Below are 26,164 nucleotides of genomic sequence, written 5' to 3' on the forward strand. Positions count from 1 at the left end.
CTTCCCCTTCCTCCTTGCCCAGCCGCGCTCCCCTGCCGTTGGCCGGACCCTGTGCGCCCAGCGGCCTTCACTGAACGCCGATTGGCCGCATCTCCTACGCGCAGGCGCCCTGACCTTTGATTTGCAGATGGGAGGGAGGAAGGCCTCCATCCCATTAACCAATCAGTGGCAGGCCCTTGCTTTGGGGCAGAAACTCAGCGCTCCCATTTCTTCCCCCAATGAACCCCAGTCGCTGATTGGGCGGATCCCACGAGCGCAGGCGCCCGTGCTGCCTGCCTGGATTGTGATTGGCTGGAATCCGCGTGCGCGGGGAGGAGGGCCGCGGCCCCGCCCTGCGCCTGGCGTGCCGCGAGGGGACTGGGGAGGGGAAAGGCCGCGACGTGAGCGCGCGACCCCGTCCGCCATTTTGTATTGAAACCAGCGGAGGCGAAAAGCTGAGAGAGGATAAAAGCGCCAGAGGCTGAGCGAGGCGCCTGCTGCGGCCCCACGATCCCCAGCCCTGCCGTCTGAGGTGAGAGCCGCGACGGGGCCCTGGGCTGGACGCCTGGGAGCAGGCCGCGGGTACGGAGGCCTGGGGCCGGGCTCAGCCCTGGGCTTAGAGTATGTGGGGCCCGGGCCCAGGCGAGCAGGAACGGACCGGAAGGATGGGAGCGTGGGGTAGCCCGAGTCTTGTGGGGGGCTCGGAGCGGTGCTGGGGCGGTTGTGAGGCGCTCGGGGGCTAGGCTGGGACGTGACCCGCAGTCTGGGGGAGGTGGGAGCCCGGGCCCGTAGAGGGGGCACCCCGCACGTCGGGGGCAGGACAGCCCGGCGCCCGCCCGGAGCGGCGGGCGGGCGGGCTTGCGGCGGTGGGGCCCGTGAGCCCGGCCGGAAGCTCCCGGTAGGGGGAGCCCGAGTGGAGGCTCCGAGGCCCAGCCGTTTGCGGGGCTCGACCGTGTGTAGGGCTGGGCGGTCCGTGCTGGACCAGTCTGCCTGGCTGCTGGGGCTCTCGGCGGGGAGTGGCTGGACTCCAGCTCCCCAGTTTTCCAGGACGGGCGGGGGGCAGAAACTTACCTTTCTCCTGGGGCTACGGTTCTTTGAGACACCAGCGTTAATGAGCTTGCTAGGAGGGAGCCTAGGAAAACCTGCCTCTTCCCTGGTGGGTGAGGGAGGATGGACTTAGGTTACCACATCCCCTTGGGCTCCTTTTGGATCCCCATGAGTTACTGGGTTTGAAATGGGTTGGATCAGGTCTTTGAATACCTGGCCCTCACGGATCGTTTCCAACCTCTAGGCTGTTGGTTAACATAAAGAACCCGTGGTAGGCCTGACCTGACATGGGTTCTTGAAAAGCCGAGTAAGAGGAGGTCTTGAAAAGCCCAACATTTACAAGACAGGGTTATTCTGTTACTTTGGCTGATGAAAAATAAAAATGGAGTTACATATTCATACAGTAAGTACTGTGAGGACATGGTCTTTAATTACAAATTATTTCAGCATACCAGAAGTGGCTGTGCTATTCAGTTGAAAGGAAAAAAACATTTCTAAATTCTATCATCCAGTTAACTTGAGTGATGAGCAGCTGCGTAGTCCTAACATTTGCTTAGTTCAAAACTAGAAAACTTAATGTAATTGAAGTAACTTAGTGTAAACTGTTCTTTAAAAATAGCTCCCTTGAAATGGGCATTCATTGCTTGTGTAATAGCCTTCCCTTCCAAGGTCTTGAAACTGAAAGGTGACTGCCAGCTAACTTTAACAAATTGCAAAAGATTTTGTTCAGTGCATACAACTGCAAAAGGAGTGAGACGTGATGTACAAGGGCCTTAAATATAATGAACAGATAAACGTTGACACTGTGACAGCCAAATATAGACTTAGTGCCTGGAACATAAAACTTAAAGTTTAGAAGTCTCCAGTTTTGTCATGTGATCGGATAATGCAGATGCTTTCTGAGCTCAACTTCAAGGACTCTATGATGGAAAGCATGAAAAGAAAACAGCAGCTGTCAGATTGTTAAGCTGGTAGTGAAATACAGGTATTTCTAAAGAGACTTGTATGACAATTCATTCTTGATACATATAAGTAACTTCAGGAGGCTTCCTGTTTCCAAGGTAACTATACTTTGGATTGAATAAAATGAAGGCAAAATTAGCCCGGATGAGGTAATTGCCTTGTAAACAGGAAGCAGTCTTGGATGGCTGTGCAGAAATGTACTTTCCATCCCACTCCTGCATCTAGATTCAGTATTGTCCTTCACTTCATATCCCTATAAACATGGCTGTCTAAATTTCTGACCCTCATCCTGTTGCCCTACAACTCCAGTCTTGAGTCTCCCCTGTGCTTCTCCCTAGAGAGATTTATTCCTGTCCATTCTTCTGATCAGTGTTTACTTTAAAATTGTATTTAATAGCTGGAGTTGGATAGAAATGAGATACTGAGTTGGCCATGTTTAGCTATGTGGATGGACTGTACTGAAGGGAGTAGAGCAGAGATTTTTATAACTACTGTTACTGAGGAGGAAAAATTAATCAAAACATTGTACTCTAGTGAATGCCCATCAGTAAACCAAAGTGCAGGGAGAAGTGTCATTCATTGAGTTCCTGTGCTCTAGCGAGATTCAGTTTGTGTTTTTAGTTAATAAATAACACTGAGAAGTATGTAGTATTAATCACTGAAGTTCTCCTTTAAGGCGCTGGCATGTAACATTTATCAACAGTTTTAAACGTGTTTTTGGTAGAAAAAAATCAGTTCTAATCCATCTTCACTGGTCACTGAAGATAGGTCCTATCTATTGTAAACTTAACTACACTGACTAGGGAGAACTTCAAACTGCATTGTTAAACTGGAGTGCAAATAGGATATAAATGTATATCCTGGTTGCTCTACAACAGTGGTCACCAACTGTTAGATTGCAATCAGCTGGTCGATCCTGGAGCCTCTGACAGTCGAATGTGATCTCTGGCTGCAAAAAGTCCAGCAGGGCTAAGGCAGGCTCCCTGCCTACCCTGGCCATGCACTGCTCCTGGAAGTGGTCAGCATGCCCCTGCAGCCCCTGTGAGGGGGAAGGGGGAGTGTCTCCATGCTGCTCCTGCCTGCAAGCATGGCCCCCGCAGCTTCCATTGGCTGGGAGCGGGGAACTGCATCCAATGGGAGCTGTGGGGGCAGTGCCACATTCCCCTGCCACAGGGGCATGGTGGCCGCTTCTGGGCCAGGGTAGGCAGGGAACCCATCTTAACCCCGCTGCACTGCTGACTGAGGTAAGTGCTGCCTGGCGGGAGCCTGCATCCCAGCCACCAGCCCTGAGCTGTTCTCCTGGAGCCTGCACCCTGTACCCCCAACACTGCCCCAGCCCAGAGCACCCTCCGGCACCCGAACACTCTCCTAGAGTTTTGCACCCCAATCTCCTGCCCCAGGGTCAGCCCTGAGCACCTTCTCATGCTCCAAAGTCCTCTGCCCCAGCCCAGAGCCTGCACCCCAACCCCCTACCTCAGTCTGGTGAAGGTGGGGGAGAGTGAGTGATAGAGGGGTGGAGGATGGCATGAGTGGGGCAGGACCTCGAGGAAGGGACAGGGCCTTGGGGAAGGAGCAGGATAGATCCTGGGTTGCACTTAAATTCAAAAAGTGATCTTGTGCATAAACAGGATGGAGATCAGTGCTCTACAGTATGTACACTACCTAAGTGTTTTTCACATTCTTCATTTGAGACACTAGCAAAAGATACTTGCTGTGTTCCCCAGGATACTTACCAACATTCAACACACTCAATGCAAAAGAGGCTGGAAACTGATATTTTTAACTAGTTATAATGCTCTGTAGCACAAAATTGCAAGACCATGTATTTAGGCAAGTTTGTGGCTGAAATGTAAGTGTGGGGCTACATGTTGACTGCTGAAATCATATTGACTAAATGGAATTTATAATCTTAAAATAAGGGAAGGATGCCAAAGCTTGTTCAATAGCTAATTAAAGAAACATTTAATTGAGTTACTACTATGCCAGTTGAGTTAACAAACTGCTTTCTACAAATTATTTTTCTCTAAAGTAAACCTAAACTTTTGTTGGAGAGTAGCTGTTTGGGGTTGTGGTGAGAGTTACTAGACCAAATATTAAGCTTGTTCTACTATATTGGAAAGAATGAGTAAAATTTCCCAGTAATGTAATTAAATTGTCATCCATGTGGCTTATGCAGTGAGTTTTCTCTTGCCATAAATGTTTAAGCAGTAACTGTCTTGTAGTCTAAATTAGCTTTGAAGCATACCTCCAGTTTCTTCCCTAACTGAGTTTTTTGAGGCACTAGCAGAGTACTTCATAAACTCTAGTTATGTGGCTTTGATGGGAGGACAAGATGAACATATTCCACCAGAAACTAGTTCAATAATTTTGCTCCTCACTGTTTCCTTATGCAGAATCTTATAGAACTTGCATTCCTGTAATGGCCTCACATTTTTGGGCTCAGATAAAATGCTAACATCCACATTGGAGGTGTGATGTTGTTTAACTACTGCCTTTGAAACCCAATGGAAATGCTTGTCTCGCACCTTGAAAAATTCCTAACATTCAAATGAAATCTTACCTTTCCTGAGCCATTTTAAGACTACTTTTGTAGAGTGTCTCTCGTTTTGAATAATGACAGATTTCAGAGTAGCAGCTGTGTTAGTCTGTATCCGCAAAAAGAGAAGGAGTGCTTGTGGCACCTTAGACTAACATTTATTTGAGCATAGCTCACTTCATTGAATGCATGCATCTGATGAAGTGAGCTGTAGCTCACTAAAGCTTAAGCTCAAATAAATGTTAGTCTCTAAGGTGCCACAAGTACTCCTTTTCTTGTTTTGAAGTATTTCAAAGCACTTCAAAGGCATTTTCAGTTCACCCTCCTCAGTGGTAAAATACACAACTGAACTGCCACATGCCTTTAGATTGGAATACTGTATGCAACTGAAGTGTCACACAGTAACTGACAGTGCATTTCCATTTACTGGATTTATAGATTAGTAAAAACGTTTCAGTACTGAATACTGACTTTTCTGTGGAGATTAAAGTTTGTGCTCACTGCTAAACTATTGGATTCTTGCCTAGAATTTTATTCTTGTGTTTATAGCCCACCTGAATTCCACAATATTAGAGCCACTTCAGAAGTGGCTCTGATTACCAACTGAAACTTTACCTGCTATACGAGTTCCTTATGATATACTTGTCATTCTCTTTAGGAAGTGTAATGATTCCGTGCAAGATTTATAAGTTGACTAAAGTGGGTATGCTGTACCACTTGAAATAAAATTTTATACTTTGTGTGAGAGTATGGATAAGTGCTAATACAGATGACGGTAATAATTTAAGGGGTGACCTAAGGGCCAAATCTGTTATGAAGGTAGTGCCCCTTGTAACGCAGGAACTATATCTTAAATAATCTAAATAGAGCCCTGTGCAGATACAAAACTTGTATCTGCATCCGATCTGCAGACATGGTCTGCATATTTGCAGGGCTCTAACTTCAAATATGCTGATAAAATTGGCTTGTAACAAAATATGTCTTGGGCTGAGCCTGTTTATCTTAAAGTAGACACAAAATCCTAGGTGCACTGCACCTTGCTTTTTTAGTTACTTTAGGTGAAGGAGTGCAGTCTGATTGTCCTATTGGGTCACTCACTGAGTTTTGCAATGAAACATTCAAGGAGAATGGCTTTCCTTGCCTGTTACAGTCTAGACAGTCTTGTTTTAAACATTACAGCTGAATAAAAACCATTTTGTCCCTGTTGATGGCTAGCTAAACCAATGCAGTATTCTAGAAGTCCATTCTTCATAATGTTCTGAAACTTTCATATTTAAGACTTTTATGAAGACTGCTAATGAGGAAATTCCAAAACATCATTTGCATCAACAGTGACTTCTAATGTCTTGTCATTCAGTTGCCATAATGCTTTCAGCTTCATAGTTTAAAAATTAAGTCATACACAGTCTAACATGAAATCTATGATCCACAAATCAGACGTTTTTCTGCCCTGTGAATGACTCTTCACTTCGGTATATGATCACTTCAGCTGGTTAGCCTAATTTGTAGAATAGGCCAAGTAGGTCATATCTGGGCAACAGAAAGATGAAAACTATTGTGACTTTTTTGGAGTGGTGGTGAGGAAAGGCAGCTTTCCACATGCATTACTTAAGACCAGGGACTCTTACTGAATTTTTCCTTCTTTAGAAGATAAGGCACTCTTGATTAGTTAAAATGTCTTTTGGAGAACTTTTCTATAGTTGACTGGGATCAAGTTTAATATCCGTTGCCTGAACTCTGACACAAGTCTTTCAAGTGTGAAAAATGACTAGATACATACAGTAACTGATTGACATAGTGAAAACATTCTTTCTTGCTGAGTAAAGTGATGGATTTCTCAGGGTACATCTTCCCTGCCAAGTTAACATAGGTGATTATCATTGAGGTTAGCCTAGCCTGTCCAGGTGTGAGCAGCCAAACGTGAGTTACTGTGTCCTGGTGCTGCACTGCTCATCAGCATGTTAGGACTTCTATGGGCATGTCACAACTGCTCTTATTGCTGTAGTAAGCTGAGTCACTCTGATTCTTTACTCGTGAATTGTGGAAGAACTTGTCTGTCCTGCTGGGCACATGGGGGGCTGGGAGGGATGGTAGGAAGGCATTGGAGGGCTGTCAGCATTTGGGTGGCTTATCCTCTGATCCTCATTGCAAAGTGGTTGGGTACCAGCCCAAGTGAAAACCTTTCGGGTGTTTGATGTGTACCCTTGGACAGCCCAACTAGCACAGGTTGAAACCACCACTAATTGTGGATCAGGTTTTGTGTGGATCGGAGGAGTAGTGATTGTCTCATGTCATCCACATAGTTCTTGTTGGGGCATTTGATGATCTGGATGAGCTATACTACATGTTGTGATCAGCATGTGTAGAAACCATGAATCTTGAAAGGTGTGGTGTGGGTGGAGTATCACATGCTTATCACACTGGATGAGGTATACCACATGTTGTATCAAATGCCCCATAACTATATGGGTGAAATCAGACCACCATTATGCTCTTGAAGGAACTTGCACAGAAATATAAGACAAAAACACCATATCACCTGTGGGCAAATAATGTGATATCACAATGTGATAACTCCATATCTGATTTTTTCAGTACTCCTCCTCAAGGGAAACCTGCACAACACCTTCAGAAAGCAAGCCTGGGAACTTCAGTTCAAAACTCTGCTAGACACCAAAAACTATGGACTTAACAAGGACACTAATCTTATGCATAGTTCATTACAACAACTTGTAATACATCTGCACTATCTGCTACCCTTAATTGCCCACTTCAAAACCTTTACGCATAACAATCTGACTCCCAATTGCTTTCCAATGCACTTTACCTCTTCTGCTTATCAATCTGTCCCAACTTGTATTTAGTTCAGATGCTGCTCTCTTCCCCCGAAGAAGAGTTCTGAGTAGCTCTGTTGATGGAAGATACAAGCTTTAGAACTTGGTCCAGTGAAAGTTATTACCTCACCTACCTTGTCTCTCAAGAATGTACTTGTCTAAAAATATCTACTTATTTTCCCCTGGAACTCTCTACTACTCAAACTCACTCAAGTTTGATCATTCAGTGAATGGTGCAAGACATATCTATTTGTGCAAGCTCTTTCCCAAGTACTGCATTAATTTTCCTTATCTTATCAACAGTCATTGTCCTTTAAAAAGGTATAATGATAAAGGGTTTATAAGGTATTTTCTCAGTTGACATAGTTGCCTTAAAGTTCTCTGTAATGGGAATAAGCACAAAAGCTTGTAACAAAAATATAATCCACCCCTCCTTATACATACTTTATATCTTGATGTGTTTAGAGCATTGAGATGAGGCTCCTTCCTAGAACTGTATGGGCCGTTACTACTGTATTTCATCTTTGAGCCACAGTATCACTTCAGCCATTCTCAAATCCTGCTGACTTTAAAATGAGAGCCAAATTTGGGATCCTAATTTTGATTACCGTATTGTACTGTGAGATGCTGCTGCTCAAGGCTTGCAATGCTTGTCATGGCGAGGTGAGATGTCAGGAGAAAGGAGTAAGTTCCCAGCTTCCTCATAAATTAAGCCCTTGTTTTACTATTTCTGTTGTTGCTGCTAGCTTTTCTAAGCAGGGCAGAGTGAAACTTTAGTTGGTGTTGGTCCTGCTTTGAGCAGGGAGTTGGACTAGATGACAACCCTAATCTTCTATGACTCTAAGCTAACAAAGCTGTGGTCAGTTTCACTGCTGTTCACAGGGTACTGCATAGTAGGTGATGAAAGCAAGAACCATGTCAACCTCATATCAGCAGCAGAACTAGTTGCTGGAGCCATGTGGTAAGAGGGCCCAAAAATACAAACTGAGTTTTGGGTGGTACAGTGGTGACCACGCTACTCTCTCATCAGTCAGATGCTCTTGGGCTGAGGAAGAGTTCCTTCTCACTTTCCAGCAGCCACGTGGGTGAGCTTTAAGATTTTGATTTGGTACTAGCTACCCAAAAATAGAACCCATGAGCAAAATCTAGGTAGAGTGCTGTTCCTAGACCGTACCATAGCAATCACTGTGGAATCCAAGTATTCTAGTAAAGGGAGGGTGATCAATTCTTGTCAGCATCTTGCGGATGAGCTCAACTTCTTAACAAGGCACTGTGCTGGACCTTGCTGGTGGCCATTCCCTATCTGCTATACGTATAGTAGGTTAGTATGAAAAACTTCTCAAGCTGTACAGTTGTTGGGCCAGTAAGCTGCCTCTGTGTGTGCAGTGAGAACTTTTGAAGAATGTACACTTGACGTGTTCAGGAAAACTAGTCATTGAAAGATTTATTTATGTATTTATTTTAAATGGGAATCTAGTAATCTTTAACTACTTTTTTTAAAGTACATATCTGCTCAGAGTACTCCTGAAGGTCTTTGTGGCCTTAAGTCACCTTTTGTTTCTTTTCTCTGCTGAGTGAAAGACCCCCAAATAGGGTGAATGGATTATACTCCTGTCCAATGCCCACAGTAAAACTGAAGGGACTTCTCTAATCTTTTAGTTAGACATGTTAGATGTCTGTAACTTTCCCTTTGCAGTACAATTAACTGGCACTTTTATAAGCTGAAAGTCTCTCTTAGGATTCTGGAAGTTGAAGCCTTTTAATTCTAGGGAGTTTCTTTCCTCCCAACTTCTGAGCTTGTAATTTTTTCATAAATGGTGGCAATTGGGTCATACACACAGGTTTCAGTAATATTTATTTTTGTAGCATAAGGCAGCCGTAAAAATGTGGGCTTTTCTAATACAGCAGAAGAGTGGCTTTAAAAATCCAACAGTGGTCTGTAGGTTGACAAAGAATGTATATAAATCTTTTTCCTCTCGCTTGCTAGTCCAATTATGCTTTTACCAGAATACCAAAAACTGATCTGTTGAATATAAAAACTAACATTTTTGTGAAATGTAATGAGCCCCTTTAATTTTGGGCATAATTGAGAAGCATGTCAACTTCTTAGGTGTGGAAGACTAACTTACATTTTGATGGACAGTTGTTAGCTAGCTAATTGTGCCCCAGGAGCAAATGTGCTGCTTATATGACTAAAACGATCACCTGGTCAAGTCCTTTGGAGTGACAGCAATCTGTGATACCAGAAAAGTACAAAATGCCTAACCATGTGTACTCCTCCCACTCCAAGCATAAAGCCAATGTCAAATAAATATCATAACTTGCAATCCTAATTGAAGGGGAGGAGATTCCTTTATATAAATGTGGGGAAATTCTTGGTTAAATTTGAGATGGCAGAGGTTGAATAGCACAGCTTTAACAATATCAACAAATCTGAAACTGTTGTCATAATTTTTGTTGAATCCAACTTTAAATTCTTGTGTGGCAGAAAAACCCTTCTGGATAAGGCCATACCTTTTAAAGAAGTAGCAAATCAACTTAGAAAGCCACAAGTATGAGAGTCAGGGTGAATGTTAATAATCTATGTCTGCCCTCTTAGTGCTGAAATGCAGCCCATGGTAACATGTCCCAGCATGTATGATCACATTTGGTCAGAGTATATTCCTCAGTACCTTGTGGCAATATAATGTTTTCTCTGAATAAGGGTGAAGTCTTCAGATTCCTGGCAAGTTGTCAGCTTGACTTCTGTTTTTGTATACTTCAGATAAATGGCATTTCAATACAGTGACTCTCAAGAGTTAGTATGATGGCTGATTGATTACAATATCTTTTATCAATATAGCTTTCAGTTTCCTATCAGTCTTAAAGATCTAGAAGACTCTTCAGTGTACATTCTTGTTTTGGCATGCAATTTTACCCCACTGGCAGAGTCCTTAATTTGACAAGCCAGATTTCACATTAAATAAGATTTCATACTGTCATAGTAACTTGTTAAGCTGTCAAGCTTTGGTTTTGTGGTTGGAAAGCTGGTTTATATAAAATTTTAGGGTCTGTTGCAGATCCTTGTATTTACTCTTTACAATTGCTTGGTGTGATCTATATGGCAAAGAAGGACTGCACACTGCAAAAACTTTCAAATAGTGAATTGTCCCTAAAACCTGTGTCTGAAGCTTGGAATGATTGACTGTCGGTTCTTGCTCTCTGTGATATCTCATGTGTTATGTATCTCATTCCCCTTGTCTCTAGTACAGCTGACAGATTAGAGCTGTTGAAATATCTGCAGTGATCCCTTTGTCTGTTTTGAGCTCTTTTTTCCTCTAGCTCCTCAAAGGTTGCTGGAGACCTGCATAAACAAGGCTGGGCTGGGGGAAAATCTGTAACAGAACTTCCTTCTATGGACACTACACTTTATTGGCACATGCACATAGGCTACCATGAGAAATGATCTAAACAATGTTCCATATGTTATGGTAGGCCTTTACATCAAAGGGAAGCTATCAAATCATAAAATTCCTTGTTATCAGTACCTCAGACTGTAAAACCTGGTAACTGACTCCTTTTCACCATTTATTTTGCATTTCACTCCTCTTGGACAAAACCTAAATTGTCTTCTGGTTCTTATGCTGTCATGCTCAACTTCCACCACTGCTGGAAAATATATTTTCCCAACTCTGGTTTTTAATGGAAATACCTAAAAACAAAAATGCAGGAAAACTTTTCTGTTAAGCTTTGTAAAAGTTCTTTTCAAAACTCTACCCTTGAAGTGATTCAGAAATGTTATGTGAAACTTACAAGGCTAGTTAAATATTATACTAGTTTCAATGAAAGACTTAAGTGAATTTCAGAAATCTCTGGAAGATTCGTAAACTAACACAAATTCAACCTAATGCAATGCTATTTTGTCTTCTAGGTGCCATGTTTCAGAACAGAATAAGAACACTTGGAAAGAAGAGCTGAAGAAATAGCACAGAACAGATATAGGCTAATTGAACAAAAATTAACCTGTCTCTGAGGTGACTAAAGGGGAATAATGGTGATTTTGCGCCGGGCTCGGCCGCCTGCTTCCGCCCCAACCAGCAATGAATCTTGACTCGCTCTCGCTGGCCTTGTCTCAAATCAGCTACCTGGTGGACAATTTAACCAAGAAAAACTACCGAGCCAGCCAGCAGGAAATACAGCATGTAAGTAAACTAACAGAAGAGAGTGCTGCAAAGGAAACTTTGAATGGAAGAATGGAAGCATCAAATGTGGTCTTTCCCTTTGAGTTGTACCTCACAGCATTTGTAGTATATTTCTACACATTTACTAACTCCTCTTTTCCCCAAGGTCCAGAACTGTAGCCTGACTAACCTAATTGACTTCTATGGTGAGATGACTGGCTCTGTGGATGAGGGGAAAGCAATGGATGTGTTTATTCCTTGACTTTAGCAAAGCTTTTGATACGGTCTCCCACAATATGCTTGCCAGCAAGTTAAAGTAGTATGGGCTGGATGAATGGACTATAAGGTGGATAGAAAGCTGGCTAGATTGTCAGGCTCAATGGGTAGTGATCAATGGCTCCCTGTCTAGTTGGCAGCTGGTATCAAGTGGAGTGCCCCAAGAGTCAGTCCTGGGGCTGGTTTTGTTCAATATCTTCATTAACTATCTGGAGGAGGGCGTGGATTGCACCCTCAAAGTTTGCAGATGACACTAAACTGGGGGGAGTGGTAGATACACTGAAAGGTAGGGATAGGGTACAGAGGGACCTAGACAAATTAGAGAATTGGGCCAAAAGAAATCTGATGAGGTTCAACAAGGACAAGTGCAGAGGACTGCACTTAGGACGGGAGAATCCCATGCACTGCTACAGACTAGGGACCAAGCAGCTAGTCTGTAGCCCCCCCTCCCAAAAGCTCAGCAGAGTCTGTTACTAACTTCATTTTTTTAACTACTGATTAAGTGTTCTATCAGCCTCCCGAGAGAATCTACTATGCAAATATATCTACCTAAATTCCTTCATATTCCTTAAGTTTGTACCATTGTTAACTTACAAGGCTATTTGCTTGACACTTCTTGTTCAAAATGTTCTCACTGAAACCTTGGATGCAATAAAAGATGGTAACTATAATTCTAGAGTCACTGTTCAATTTCCTGGCAAAATCTGAACACTCCTTTAAAAGGATACCATTTTAAACACTTCTAATGGTCCTTGAATCTTACAATGCTAAATTTAATTGGCTAACTGTTGGATGCTTGTATAACATGTAAAATAAGTCAAGTTTGCTTTCTGGGTTGCAGATAAAACATGGAAGCTTAAAATGTCCACTGTTAACACTTTTTTTTAGGTTTGAAATGTTTTGACGTATTTGTTAAGATTCAGGCTACATCTTGAGTTCATAGCCTTTTACTGTAAAGGGAACCCTTGGGGCTGAAAAGCCTTGTTCACAGTGGATTGCTGAGGAGGAAACACATGTTACTGAACCAGTTTCTAGAACTGGTTTGCCTAAAGCAACTGGTCTTCCAGACTTGAATGAAACCAGTTTAGTTAGTTCAGTTCCCAGCAGGCAGATAACCATATCAATCTGCACTAGTCATCCAGTTGAGCAATGTCAACCGAAAATCAAAGGGTTCAATGAGTGTGGAGACAGAACTAACCTGTCACTTATAGAGGGGACATTCTAAGTCAGGATTGAGACATAGTAGCAAACATAGTGGGCACTGTTGCCTCCTGTGAAATCCTGCTTTTGTGGAAAACTTCACTTTTCTAGGTCTGTCGTCATGGTACCTTTTTTGAGCAGTAAACTAAAATGTTTTCACGCTTTTCGTTATCTAATGCAGATAACTTTAATTTTTCAAGCTGCATGCCACAAAACGAGCATTTGTTTTTTGAAAGCCCTTGAATTATTGAATGTGTCTGTGATCATTGTGTCTGTGATAGCTGGCTCCTAGAACATACCTGTAGTGTTAAATATTTGGATTTTGCCAAAAAAGTGATTGTAATAACTAAATCTTAATGTTTCATATAACTTCCTTCAAATTCACCCAACTTAAATGTTGCTGTTACTTAAACAATGCCTACCTCTTTTCCTGAAAATCTGTCTGTAATCTGATTTATACATCTACTTAGACATTTTTATTGCTGAACTATTTGCATAAGATGCTAAGAAACAAACTCTACTCTAACCTATGTTGCTGAGTAGGCAGTAGTGAACTTGCCACTGGCTGTCAGCCAAGCAGATACATGATGTAGTACAGTGGCTTTTTGTTTTTATAAATTCACTGTATGAACAAGTGGACTGACCGGGATGGGAACATCCTCTACTGTTAATTTTCCTGTAGCAGGAATCATTGACCCAAACTGGCAATTATTCTACATTTCCTTGAGGAAAAATTTAAGTGGATGTAGTCCTGTTTGAAAGGTACTAGAAAGCATTTAAGTCAGAGTTGTGCCTGTGGAGACAAGAACGGCGGGGGGATAAGTTTTCCTTCACCCTGCTCAGAAATGTACCTCACAGTAGGAAATAAAACATCTAAATGAGCAAACAGCTTAATTCTCATGTTATGTTAGTTCATGGATGCTAATTAGTGCAGTGGTACAATTGTAATGGTGGCTTTAACATGGATACTCATTCACTTTTCCTACCTTTAGTGACTCCGTTGAGTCCATAGATTTATTTGGTATAGCACACTGAAGAGCCAGGGGTTTGTAACTGCCTTCAAATGCCTGGGACATAGGCGTGGTAGCTATGTCTGAATACCAATACTTAAGTGATTTGGATTGCCCATAGTTCTAGATGCATTCTGAAGCCTGGATTGACAGATTCACACTCAACAATTCATCTGAGACTTTTGGTGTACTGTAAATACGTCTGGACTTTTCATTCTCCTGTGTGAGCATGACCTGCTGGGAGGCCCTCGCAGTCGGGGAGTGGGGTAGTTACTCTTGAATAGAGGGCAGTATTACTCTGTCCTGTTGCATAAACAAAGAAATCTATTAAAAGAGAAGCATATGGAAATACACCATGGAAACTGAGTAGGCTAGACTACTGAAATGTATTTATACACTATTTCTGTTTCACAATTTAGTGCTTGGAGGAGGTGGTGGTGGATTCTGCTCAGACTATTACTGACTGGGCTTGTAATGGGGCAGGTGACTTAAAAAAAAATTACATAGTTATCTAAACTTGGGGAAGGAAATGGTTAGAAGTAGCAATAGTTAACAGATTATGTGTAAAAAGCTCACGGTAGTTAAAACAGCAAGGGCCTGGACTTGAGCTGTTTAATAGCCAAGAACTTAGAAACATAAGACAAGAGGAAGGCGGGCTTTAAAGACAGTATACTACAACCTCACTAAGTCGCTGTGATGGCGAGGAGGCCTGTTGCAAAGTAGCTAATTCATAAACTATTGATGCTGTGCCTTTTGACAAATTAGTTTTAATTCTTCAGTTTAGGTATAAATGGACTAATGTTGGAGGGGAAAGTGTTTGGTGCAGAGCCTCCACCACAGCTGTCTGATGTAAAATATATGTTGAAAAGCTTGCTGATCAGTGAGAGTCTAACTCAGATTACAGAAAACCCTAGTATTTAGGGGTTTATTAAGGTAGTAGGGAGAACAATGGGAGGCACTGATAACTGACACTTGTTCCAGTCTGTGTGTAGTTCAACACCATGGGTATGGGTGGATAGTGATAGTGAATCCAGAGGGGCTTGTGATCAGAAGGATGTGGTGGAGCATGCTGGCTTTATGGAGCTCAGTATATGGCTACTAGTGCAAGGTCAGAGTTGACACTACAGAACTATCCTTCTGTATGACTGCTGAGGGGAAGAGGCTGGAAGTTTGAACAGGTGTCAAGACAGCTGCAGTTTTATGGGATGTGGGGGTAAAGTGGGATGTAAATGAGAGCTGAATCCCCAAGATTCGTCTTAACCCTGTGCTTTTAGATAATTTACCAGTTGTTTTAAATAGCTTCGTTTAAACTAGGATGTGCAAAAGGCCATGCTGAATGAGCATTTCCACACTTGCAAGAACTACACAAGAAAAATAGTGGACTAGACTGAAGGACATGTCAAAGATCTGATGCTTGTTTACTTTCTGAATGGCCTGTAATCTTGGCATCCTATCTTAATGAGTCAAAAATTCATTTTAGCACTTAGACTCTCACTATATTTCCTTGCCCACTTGTATACTCCCTTTACCCCTGATTGCCGCCTCCTTCCAAATAAAAGAATTGAGGTACTAGTGTATTAACTCTAGGAGGTCCCCAACCTGTGACTTTGGTAGAACCAGGTCAAATCTGGCTCTAGCATGCTACTAGATAAAACAACATTCCAATTTAGGTGGGTCACTGACTCAAAAGTTCAGTTAAGTAACTTGTAAAACACTAATCTTTTTGGTTTCATGTGTTGGTATCTGACAAAATAAATGCCAAACACTTTTCAGTTCTGCAGATTGTATAGATAACTAGGGATTCTCCCATGTGTTGGAGCTGAAACACTGCTCACACCACTTTGGCTCACAGAGCTGTCACTTGGCACAGTGCAGGTTAGTGGCATGAGGCTCATTAGGATGTTAAAGGAATTCTCTTATGTACTGGTTCCTTCCTCAAAAACAAACAAGTTGAGTGCTTAAGCTGGTGTGCCTTAATGTGGGCAGAAGCATGATCAAAGACTACAACTTCCAGTTAGGAGATTGAGGTTCTATTCCTGTCCTCATTTTACTGCTTTGATTCTGTCTTTCCATCCCCAAATGAGGTTAACCCTTACTTCACAGGGGGTAGTGGTATCTTGGATCCTCAGTGCCTCCTATTTGAATTGGAGTATTCCATTGTACAAAGTAGTGAAATTACTAAAGTTACCAAAGTACTGGTGCCCCATCTATGTGTCTGACAAATTTCCATCAAAATTGTTGGATGTCTTGTTTTCTAGATGGTTTGTTCTTGGTCTTTCAGATTGTGAATCGGCACGGTCCCGAGGCAGACAGGCATTTACTACGCTGTCTATTCTCGCACGTGGATTTCAGTGGCGATGGTAAAAGCAGTGGCAAAGATTTCCATCAGGTAAATTCTAATTACACTTTTAATTGGCTTATTGCAAAGCTCTCAGGCCATTTTAAGCACAAAAGCAGGGTACAGGTTAGAGTCTTCAGTTAATTGGTGGAAAATAATCTGCATAGCTTCTGAATTACAACCCCTTTTGTTGGCTCTAAACTAGTGAGAAGGTAGAAATACTGAGAGCTTGTCTCTGGCTTTTAAAGAACTGACTCAGAAAACCTGCTACTGAAGTATGCTGGCCCCACTTTTGCTTGCCCCATGCAGTACCTTCTTAAAACATCCCTTACCTTTTTAAAGCTTAGCAGCTCATTGTATTGCTAGTTTGGACTATCTTACATACTTCCAAGATATTTAGACTTTTGGGGCACACCTGTTTCCTGGCTTAACCTCCATTCTTTCCTAAAATCTCTTGAGAAACATTGATTAACTTAGCATACTGTGCTCCTGTTTGGCATACAGACAGTGTCTATGCCAACATCTGTAGGAGCCTGAGACAAGTGAAATAAAGTACCAGACTTGCACATCGAGTTTACTGTGCAAGGTGACTGCGAAACATGTTTGGTTAGCTTGTCTAGTCTGGCAAATATTAAAACCTAAATTTTAATGACGAGGAAAGTCAAATTCTGATGGACACCAGTCTCTCCTTCCATGTTTCTTCGTACAAAATACTGAATTCAAAATCTCAGGTGCTCCGTAATCTGACTGGGTTATTGCTACTATGGCTGTGGAGTGGAAAGTAGAAGTGATAACTCATGGATACAGATTCAATATGTCCAAGCAATAGCGGCTTTACAGTTACCTTGTTCTTTTCAGACTCAGTTTCTGATCCAGGAGTGTGCGTCGCTGATTACAAAGCCAAACTTTATCTCGACGCTGTCCTACGCCATTGACAATCCATTGCACTATCAGAAGGTTTGTATTCCCTGTTTTAAAAGGGTCCGTCATGGAAAAACAATGCAGTCAATGAGTTACATTTAAAATATTTTTTTAAACAGGAAAACTTGTCAAACAAGGCAGTAAGCATTCTTGCAGTGTGTAACTGCACTAGCAAACTAAAAATCCAACATGAGGAGTGTGACAGAGGTTTTGCTAGAGTTGGAGGGGAAATGGATTAACCCATAGGAAGGAAACCTTTACCCTTCAAGAACTACTATTTTCTAGATTTAGATGGATTGAAGGGGTGCTAGTGCAGGAGGACTGAGGACAGTCTTTAGCATTGAGAACAGGATCCTTATCTAGAGTAAGACTTGACATGCTTCCATTGTTGCCTGAAATCCTCACTGGCCTTGCTTTTTTTATAGTAGTTTATACCCTCTGTATTTGTTTTTACTGGGATTTAATTTCTTAAAACTTAAGCTCTTGTCTTTTTTAGTACCATGAATTTTAAAAACTGAATAGTCTTACTCTCCTTATTATCGCTCCCTGTTCAGGTTCACTCAGGTTTCCCCAGTAAATATAAATTAGTCAATTTCAGGTTCTTATGCATTCCATAAGCAATATTTGGATTGCAAACACTTGATGGGAGTACTTAAAACCAAGCAAGACTCAGAGCTCAGTTTGTTTCATGAAAAAATATTTGAGTTTAAGCCTTTCTTTATAAACCCGAATGTTGGGTCTAAATTGTATTCCCTTACGATATTGGCTAATGCTAGCTGTCCGTGTGGACATCTGGGATTGCACAGTCTGCTATATCTAACTTTATTCTCCTGCTACTCATCTCACTTTACCATTTTCACAGAAGCACTGTAGTAGTGTCCAAGCCACTTTAGAAAGGGTCTTTCTCTTGATTTTGAAGTAAGCTGGTTTAATAGTGTTAAACTTTTGTGATTTTGAACATTTTGTTATAGACCTCAAAACAGTGAAAATACAAAATAGGTCCCGAGTGCTACTATATTTTTATGTTGACATGGGGGAGGTCCTGAAAACAATGACTTAGTAACTGAACTAGTGTAACTCCCGGGAAGTATGTCTGAATCTGAACTTTCTACCAAACATGGATCACCTTGATATTAACTCTGAAAATGGTAGCTTTTGCTTGTTTTTTGACTGCCCTATTCAGGCTTTGTGAGCTAGTCTACTGCAAAATGGCTTCCTTTCCTGCAAATAAATTTCCCTCTCCTGCACATAAGACCTCCGGGCTGTCTCTCACATTACAAGCTAGACCATCCATAAAAATAATTCATACTTTATTCTGTTTCAGAGTCTAAAGCCTTCACCCCATTTATTTGCCCAGCTGAGTAAAGTTATCAAATTAAGCAAAGTTCAAGAGGTGGGTAAACATTTGTTTCCCAAACTAGCTGGTTAAGTTTTTACAATACAAAGCTTGATTGAAATTAAATGCGTGATGGGCTTTTACTTTCCTCTAATTTGTTCACAGGTGATTTTTGGTCTTGCTTTACTGAACTCCTTCAGCTCAGATCTACGAGGTTTTGGTAAGTGTGGAGTTTGCAGAATACTACAGCAGAGACTCACCAAATTTAAGAACAATCCTGACAATGGTTTAGGGTCTGGGTTACCTGAGTTTGCTGCTTCAGTTGAAATCAATAGGCACTGGAACAGGAGTTGTTCCTCCTTCCTTTCCCTGGTTCTGATTCACTATAGCCATGTCTGTTCCAGACCTACTGCGAAGTCTGTCTTGCCTACTAAAGGTGGGGCTGAGGGGTATGGAGCATGAAAAGGATATTGTCTATCAATGGTAGACAACTACGAGGTGGTGTGGAGTGTTAAATTTGCCCAGAGCAATGCATGACCAACAGAACCAAATTAAGTCTTTGACTATGCTACATTTTTAAAGTAACTTTCAGGCTTTAACTGTAGCCTCTCTCTTTCTTAAAGCTGCCCAGTTTATTAAACAGAAACTTCCAGATCTTCTGCGTTCTTACATTGACGCAGACGTCAGTGGAAATCAAGAAGGTGGCTTCCAAGATATTGCAATAGAGGTCCTGCACCTCCTCCTGTCCCATCTCCTTTTTGGGCAGAAGGGAGCCTTTGGGGTTGGACAGGAACAGATTGACGCTTTCCTCAAAACATTACGTAGAGGTAAGTAGAACATCCCCATTCAGGAAGCCTGTTTGAATGCCTGTCATGATGCACCAGCAGCCTGTCATTCCAGTGGCAGAAGTGTGATGGTGTAATAGGATGCTTAGTGCATAAGGTTTCGACCAAGTTATTTTTCATGAGACTAAATTCACTGACAAGTACTCTGTTGCAGTGTACTACTTAATCATGCTGGTTTGAAATAGTTGGAATCTTCTTTCCATTGGTATGTGGTAACATAGTATTACAGTATACTAAAAAAAATCTGCAGAATTTGAGGGGAATGCAGCCTTTCTTTAGGGATATCCAAATGAACGGGCTTTAGATAATTCAGAACTTCTGTCCTGTGGCAAAAGTTCATTTGTTGTATATTTTCCTTCTGATCTTTCTAAAACGGAATTTTTCAGAATGCGAAATGAAGAGATACTGGATTGATGGGATATAGTTAAGGCTTCATAATATTTACATTAAATCGGTGGCTGCTGCTGCAAGTCCTAGAATACATAAGTTCCAAGAACGCGTTTAGGGGAACTTTCAGGGAACATAACTTCGCATATGAACTTTATTGATGCCATGCATGTTGCAGAGACCATCTGTCTATGTGATGCTATGGCAGTTTAAATATATGAAATAACATTTTCCCTGGTGTTCAGTGTGTGAAGTGGCTTCTGGCAAAATATCTTTAATAAAGGGGCCCTCTGTTCCTGATTTAAACTTTTAATCTTCTCTTCTTCCTGCCCTTCCTCACTCCTCCTTAGTTCTAAAAAGAAGTAGATATACAGTGTGTATAAACAGATACATAGAAGAGCAAGACAGCTGCTTTTTTTGCTTTAGAGAATTTGGTGTGCTGACCACCATTAGTTTCCCTTGATCAAGCCAATAACTTGCCACACAAGCAGTCGCACTAACTAACTTGTTTTGAGGGAAGGCTAGCCCCTAGGTTGTTTCCACTGGGCTAATCTGTCCTATTGTGGATGGGTTGCTGGCATAATAGCCCAAAACATAAGTCCTTCTCTTGTCCCATGGTGCATCTGTGTTTTGAAACCTCTGTCTCCTGGAATGGAGAGGAGCACCCCACGCCAGTAACCTGTTACCAATACTTTCTGGTGGAAGGGGACAGCTGCTCTGTCCTACTGTATTCTTCTCCAACCTGTGCTTTTTGGGTGGTTGTCCCCCCACAGGAATAATTCTAGCACCTGTTTCTGCTGCAGTTAGTAGCTTTCCCAAGCAGCTGCAGTGAAACTGTAGAAGTCTTGTCAATTTCATGCTGGTCCTGCAGCTTGAGGAAGCTGTAAACAGCAATAGAGGACCTAGAGCTATGTTGGCAGGCTAGATGCAGTGATTTTTCTCAGCTTACATTTGGTAGATTTTCTTTACGACTGTAGTGGCTAGAAACTTAAAAGCTTCAATTCTTCAGGAATTGGAAGCTTTCCTGAGGGAGGCTTAAAGCCTTCATTTTCCAGGAGCAATGTGTAATTGTCTTGAAAAATACTATTGTCATTTGAACATAAGCACTTAGAAACAAAGAATCCCAATGGTCATCTGTGACTGGAAGTAGTATTGTAGAATTTCCTGTTTGTTAGGCCATTATAATGCTCCTTAATACATGCTCTTCTCTCATTTTTAGATTTTCCCCAGGAGCGTTGCCCTGTGGTGCTTGCACCACTTCTATACCCTGAAAAACGGGACATCCTAATGGATAGGATCCTGCCTGATTCTGGAGGGATAGCCAAAACAATGATGGAGAGCTCTCTGGCAGACTTCATGCAAGAAGTAGGCTACGGCTTTTGTACAAGGTTTGTAGGAAAACTGTGCGTGCTCTCTCTCCACACACGTATCAAGCCTCCTTGTCTGGGAACGGTCCCTTTTTTTCTTGAGGTAAAGGAAAAGAGGGAGACTTAAAGTAAACTACACTAACCTGTATCCACCAAGTAGTAACATGAGATCGCTTGTTCTTGGTTTATGGTATGTTCACTTCCAGTGTTTTTTATTTTCTGATTGTAAATGTAAACTACCTTCTGCAGGGGGAGAGCTGGGGGAGTCCTCTCTCCCTGCCCATAGCCCCAGAGCATCCTCCTGCACCCCAAACCCCTCCTTCCCAGTCCTGAGCCCCTCATCCCTGGCTCTACCCCAGAGCTTGCAGCCCCAGCCAGAGCCCCCTCACCCTGACACACCAACCCTCTGCCCCAACCCAGCGGCCCCCTTCCACACTCTGAACTCCTTGGCCCCACCCCCACCACATAAATTTTGTTGTGTGCACCAATGTGAATGTGATTTGTCACACCACCTCCATAGTGGTGCATATAACAAAATTCATTCTGCACATGTGTGGGGAAAAATTAGAGGAAACACAGTTCCACACTTTCAAAAAATTTCTTCTGAATAGCCTTAAACGCTTTCCTGTAGTGTTTGCCATCTCTGGTTTCAGTGTCCAAAAGTGAAAATAACTTTGGTATAAAAAAACCTTACTCTTACTCATAATTTGTGCAGTTTATGTAAATTATTATTTTCCCAGTTCAGACAAAAATCAAAGGTATTCGAGTTTCCTTTAATCATCACAATTTTTTTTACCAATTCTCCTATAGACTGGGTAAATTTTCACAGAGTAAAATGAACTTTGAAGGATATAAAGACCTGAGCTGTAGGAAATTTAATTTACCTTTTTGTATTTGACTCCTGCAGTTAGGTCAACTGCTAAAATATTTCATGAGTTGAAATTTCATTGTGTAGTTATATTAAGATGACCCTTGGTCTAATTGAGGAAAATTTGACAACTGTAGAGTGAATTTATACATGCTCATTTCCCACAAAGCATGTAGTCATGGTCTCAAATACCTGTTGCAGATGGGTGGCACTTAATGAAGCTTCTGTAACCTTTGAGTACTCCAACTATGTCAGAACCTAAGTTGGTGTTCATGAGTAATCTACCCGTAGTCTTTTTGACCCCTTTCCTGTCTAATGGAGAGCTGAGAGTGGCAGAATCCTACAGTTTAATTTGTATGAACTATGTGCAGTGGTCAGATACAGGTCACATGGTTATTACTTAGTGGAGATATATGGTTTTGAGTTGAATATATGGCAGTTTCCCAAAATATCTTTATTGCAAACAGTGGATTTGTATGAAAGTTTATATATAGTAGTGTGAATTGGAAAGCAAGAACTCTTCTAACTGAAAACATTGCAAAGCCAAGCAGTCTCATAGTCCTTATTATATACACAATCAGGTTGAAATAGCTAACTGTCTCAATGTTTTTTGTTATCTTTAACCAGAATATCGCACTCTAGTCTCTCTCATGTTATGCTGGCTGTCATGGTGAAACCTGCTTTGGTACTGAGCTCAATGTCTATTTCTTCTGGTTATATTTTTAGTGTTGAAGAATGTCGCAACATAATCATGCAGTTTGGTGTTCGGGAGGTCACAGCTGCCCAGGTTGCCAGGGTTTTGGGAATGATGGCTCGAACTCATTCGGGATTGACAGAGGGTATTCCATTACAAGTGAGTAGTCTTATTGAAGAGTGGTAGTAAACAGTGTACATTTACATTTTAGTGAGAGGAGTGAACTTGTTGCTAAAGCAGGGGACACTGGGAGTTGGTGCTCCAGTATTCCATTTCTGGCTCTGCAACTACTGTTACCTTAAGCAAGTCATTTAACTTGTATGCTTCACTTCACAGTTCATTCCTATTTTGCAGAGGGGTATTGCATCACAGTGAGGCATGTCTGTAAAATGCTTTGATTCTTAGGTGAAAGGCTTTCTTCCTGCTTACTTAACAGCTTGATTTTGCTCATAATGCAGGATGTTCTGAAGCTGTTTTCTGGTGCTTGTTTTTTAAGTTTAACTAGTATCTGATCAGATGTCTTTAATTTGTAGTCTATTTCGGCTCCTGGCAGTGGGATCTGGAGTGATGGGAAAGATAAAAGTGATGGAACGCAAGCCCATACCTGGAATGTGGAGGTCTTGATAGATGTTCTTAAAGAGCTGGTGAGTTTGTGACTTCTTGCTTGTAATATATCAATATAGACTGCTTGTAATTAGCATTCGGAGCAACCAGTAGTCAATTCTGGTATACTCTTCTTAGGCGTAGAGTACCAGCATTTCTGAACTGAACTGCCTTTATTGCTTCACTTGAATAAAAAGTCTCAAAATAATACCACGGGAAACTAAAGATGCAAGACTGGCTAACTTGAGTGACTTTTTTTAAACAGTGACTATTTAGACTCACTATTTAGAGTGACTATTTAGACAACCTTTTTTTAGTGACTAGACAGAAAACCTTTATAAGCACTTTTGCCTCAAGCAGTATGCACCTTGCATGGAAGAGAGTAACACCTAGCCAGAATTCAGATGCTGCAGTCTTTTCTGGTTGTGATGCCACTAGTTAAGTTTGTCTAACACTGTTGTAAGAGCCTGTTTTCAGTTAAATTGTAACTTTGCCAAACTCTCTATTTGTGCTGAAATTTTTCCATTGGAATGCAGGAATCATTGATTGCCTGGTGCACTTGCAGAAAGTATTGAGGAATGTTTATGGATGTTATCTTGATGCTGGGTAACCTGTTTTACTGGTTGCAGAATCCTAGTTTGAACTTCAAGGAAGTAACCTATGAACTGGACCACCCTGGGTTTCAACTTCGTGACAGCAAGGGTCTGCAGATTGTGGTGTACGGTATCCAAAGAGGGCTAGGCATGGAAGTCTTCCCAGTTGATCTCATATACAGACCTTGGAAACATGCTGAGGGCCAGGTAGGCTTGTTCTGGAGCTGTTGCCAAATTCATGCTATTGGGCAGTTTACATGCTTAACAGTTACAATTGTACTGGGTTATTATCTTTGTGTAGTAAGGAACATCATTCAGGAGTGAAATAGCAACTTAAATAGACTAGTCCAAGAACTAAGAATGAATTTGCAATTCTGTCTGGGAGGGACTACAGGCCAAGAGCACATATCTGAAGTATGATCTAGTCAACTGTGTATAACTAGTTTATCTGAAGGCTTAAGGCATATTAAAGCACATTGAGTTGAAGAGCACGACACATCCTTGTTAGGGAAGACCGTTACTAACACTATTACAATTTGTAGTGTAGATGGAACTGGAACTATGTTCAATAACTGCATAGTGCCAAGGCTTTAACCTGGTTACACAATAAGATTAAAGTCCTGGATACAGTACAAACTGAACAGTTTTTAACCAAGTCCCCTGACATAGGTGTGTAGATGTGTCCTGAGAAGTCTAGGTGCAAAACACACACAGTAACTTTTGGGTCCCTTCTGAAAATCTCTGTCATGGTGGCTGAGGAAGAAAGAGGGTATGTAATTTTGCTGAAGCTCTAAACTGCTTTTTCTGAACACTTGTTCTAGCTCTCCTTCATCCAGCATTCCCTTATAAACCCGGAGATCTTCTGTTTTGCTGACTACCCCTGTCATACTGTTGCCACAGACATCCTGAAAGCACCACCAGAGGATGATAATCGAGAAATTGCCACATGGTAAACCTGGTCACATAGTTGGATTTATATTCTCATAAGTGGAGGATAAGATTAATTTGACAGTTAACTGTGGCTTTTTCAAATGACTTGAGTTTTTAGCTGCACGCATATTCCAGCAGATGAGCCATTAAGTATCTTGTGTATAATTAGTGCTTGGTTCTTGCATTATCAGAGCACTTCCCGTATATGCCCATAGTAACACTTGAAAAGCATGCTGCCAGTTGATCCTTCCACTGGTGTCTTTAGTAGGAACTCTTCCAGACAGCTGATGTGTTTTGGGAGTGCTTTTTCACTTCTAAAAAATATATAGGTATTCTATTCAAGAACAGGGTTCTCTGATGCAGTTGGGTGTGTTCTAAAGAAGTAGAAATATCTGGGAAACACTAAGCACAAATGCTGTGAGCTGACTACAGGGAATGAAGGAGATATTGTTTCCGGTTGTCTTTTTTTTTTTTTTTCTTTCCATGACACTGGAGGAGCTTGCTTCATGTACCTGAAATAAAACATGAGTATTTAAAGCGTATACATATAGCCACAGTTTTCAGTTGTATATTCAACCTGAAATATCTCAGTTGGAGGTGGGTTTTTTAAATCCTCTTCACCACAAGAGTAGTTGACTCTGACCTTTTGAGCCGTTTATTAAACACTGAGTTTTTAAATACTTAATGAAAATTAAATAGGAATATTCTCATTGCAGGCTCAATTGTGTTCAACAAAAACTGTAACAGTTGTATGAAGTTTGCTTATTTGAAATTGGCATTTTAATAATGCTTAGCATTGCCTGCAGACCAGAATCCTGTTAGTCATCTAGTATGTAATTTTGTTTTTGTTAGGAAGAGCCTGGATTTGATTGAGTCTCTGTTGCGGTTGGCAGAAGTGGGGCAGTATGAGCAAGTTAAGCAGCTCTTCAGTTTCCCTATCAAGCACTGCCCAGATATGTTGGTATTGGCCTTATTACAGATCAACACTTCCTGGCATACCTTGCGCCATGAACTCATCTCTACACTTATGCCAATTTTCCTTGGCAACCACCCCAACTCTGCCATCATTTTGCACTATGCGTGGCATGGACAGGTAAGTGTTTCAATTGAGCATTCAAATGCTTTGATTACTTTTATTTTAGAAGCTTGTGTTGGATTGATTTGGCAGCTGGAACAGCAAAGCATTGAAATGTCTTCATTTATGACCAGGGTATTGTAAAAATAATACTTTCTATAAAATATTGCAACTCCCTGGTGACAGCTTACCACTTGGATCT

The 26,164-nt window shown here is 41.6% G+C and overlaps 1 protein-coding gene across 10 annotated transcripts in view; it reads left to right on the forward strand.

Annotated features, from left to right (window-relative positions):
• Positions 1–348: 348 nt before the first annotated feature.
• The window catches only part of CNOT1 (CCR4-NOT transcription complex subunit 1), a 90,270-nt gene continuing 64,454 nt past the window's right edge, over positions 349–26,164 (forward strand). For all 10 annotated transcript variants that reach the window (XM_048816648.2, XM_048816653.2, XM_048816658.2 and 7 more), the window contains exons 1-13: positions 349–511; positions 11,270–11,540; positions 16,287–16,394; positions 17,202–17,300; positions 18,589–18,657; positions 18,766–18,820; positions 19,224–19,427; positions 21,052–21,220; positions 22,794–22,920; positions 23,295–23,405; positions 23,994–24,164; positions 24,779–24,906; positions 25,740–25,980. In XM_048816648.2, the coding sequence (XP_048672605.1) occupies positions 11,439–11,540; positions 16,287–16,394; positions 17,202–17,300; positions 18,589–18,657; positions 18,766–18,820; positions 19,224–19,427; positions 21,052–21,220; positions 22,794–22,920; positions 23,295–23,405; positions 23,994–24,164; positions 24,779–24,906; positions 25,740–25,980 (1,584 nt within the window). In that variant the 5' untranslated portion in view covers positions 349–511; positions 11,270–11,438. The remainder of the gene's footprint in view (positions 512–11,269; positions 11,541–16,286; positions 16,395–17,201; positions 17,301–18,588; positions 18,658–18,765; positions 18,821–19,223; positions 19,428–21,051; positions 21,221–22,793; positions 22,921–23,294; positions 23,406–23,993; positions 24,165–24,778; positions 24,907–25,739; positions 25,981–26,164) is intronic.

This window comes from Caretta caretta, chromosome 12 (assembly GCF_965140235.1).
Source record: "Caretta caretta isolate rCarCar2 chromosome 12, rCarCar1.hap1, whole genome shotgun sequence".
NCBI classification, from domain to species: Eukaryota; Metazoa; Chordata; order Testudines; family Cheloniidae; genus Caretta; species Caretta caretta.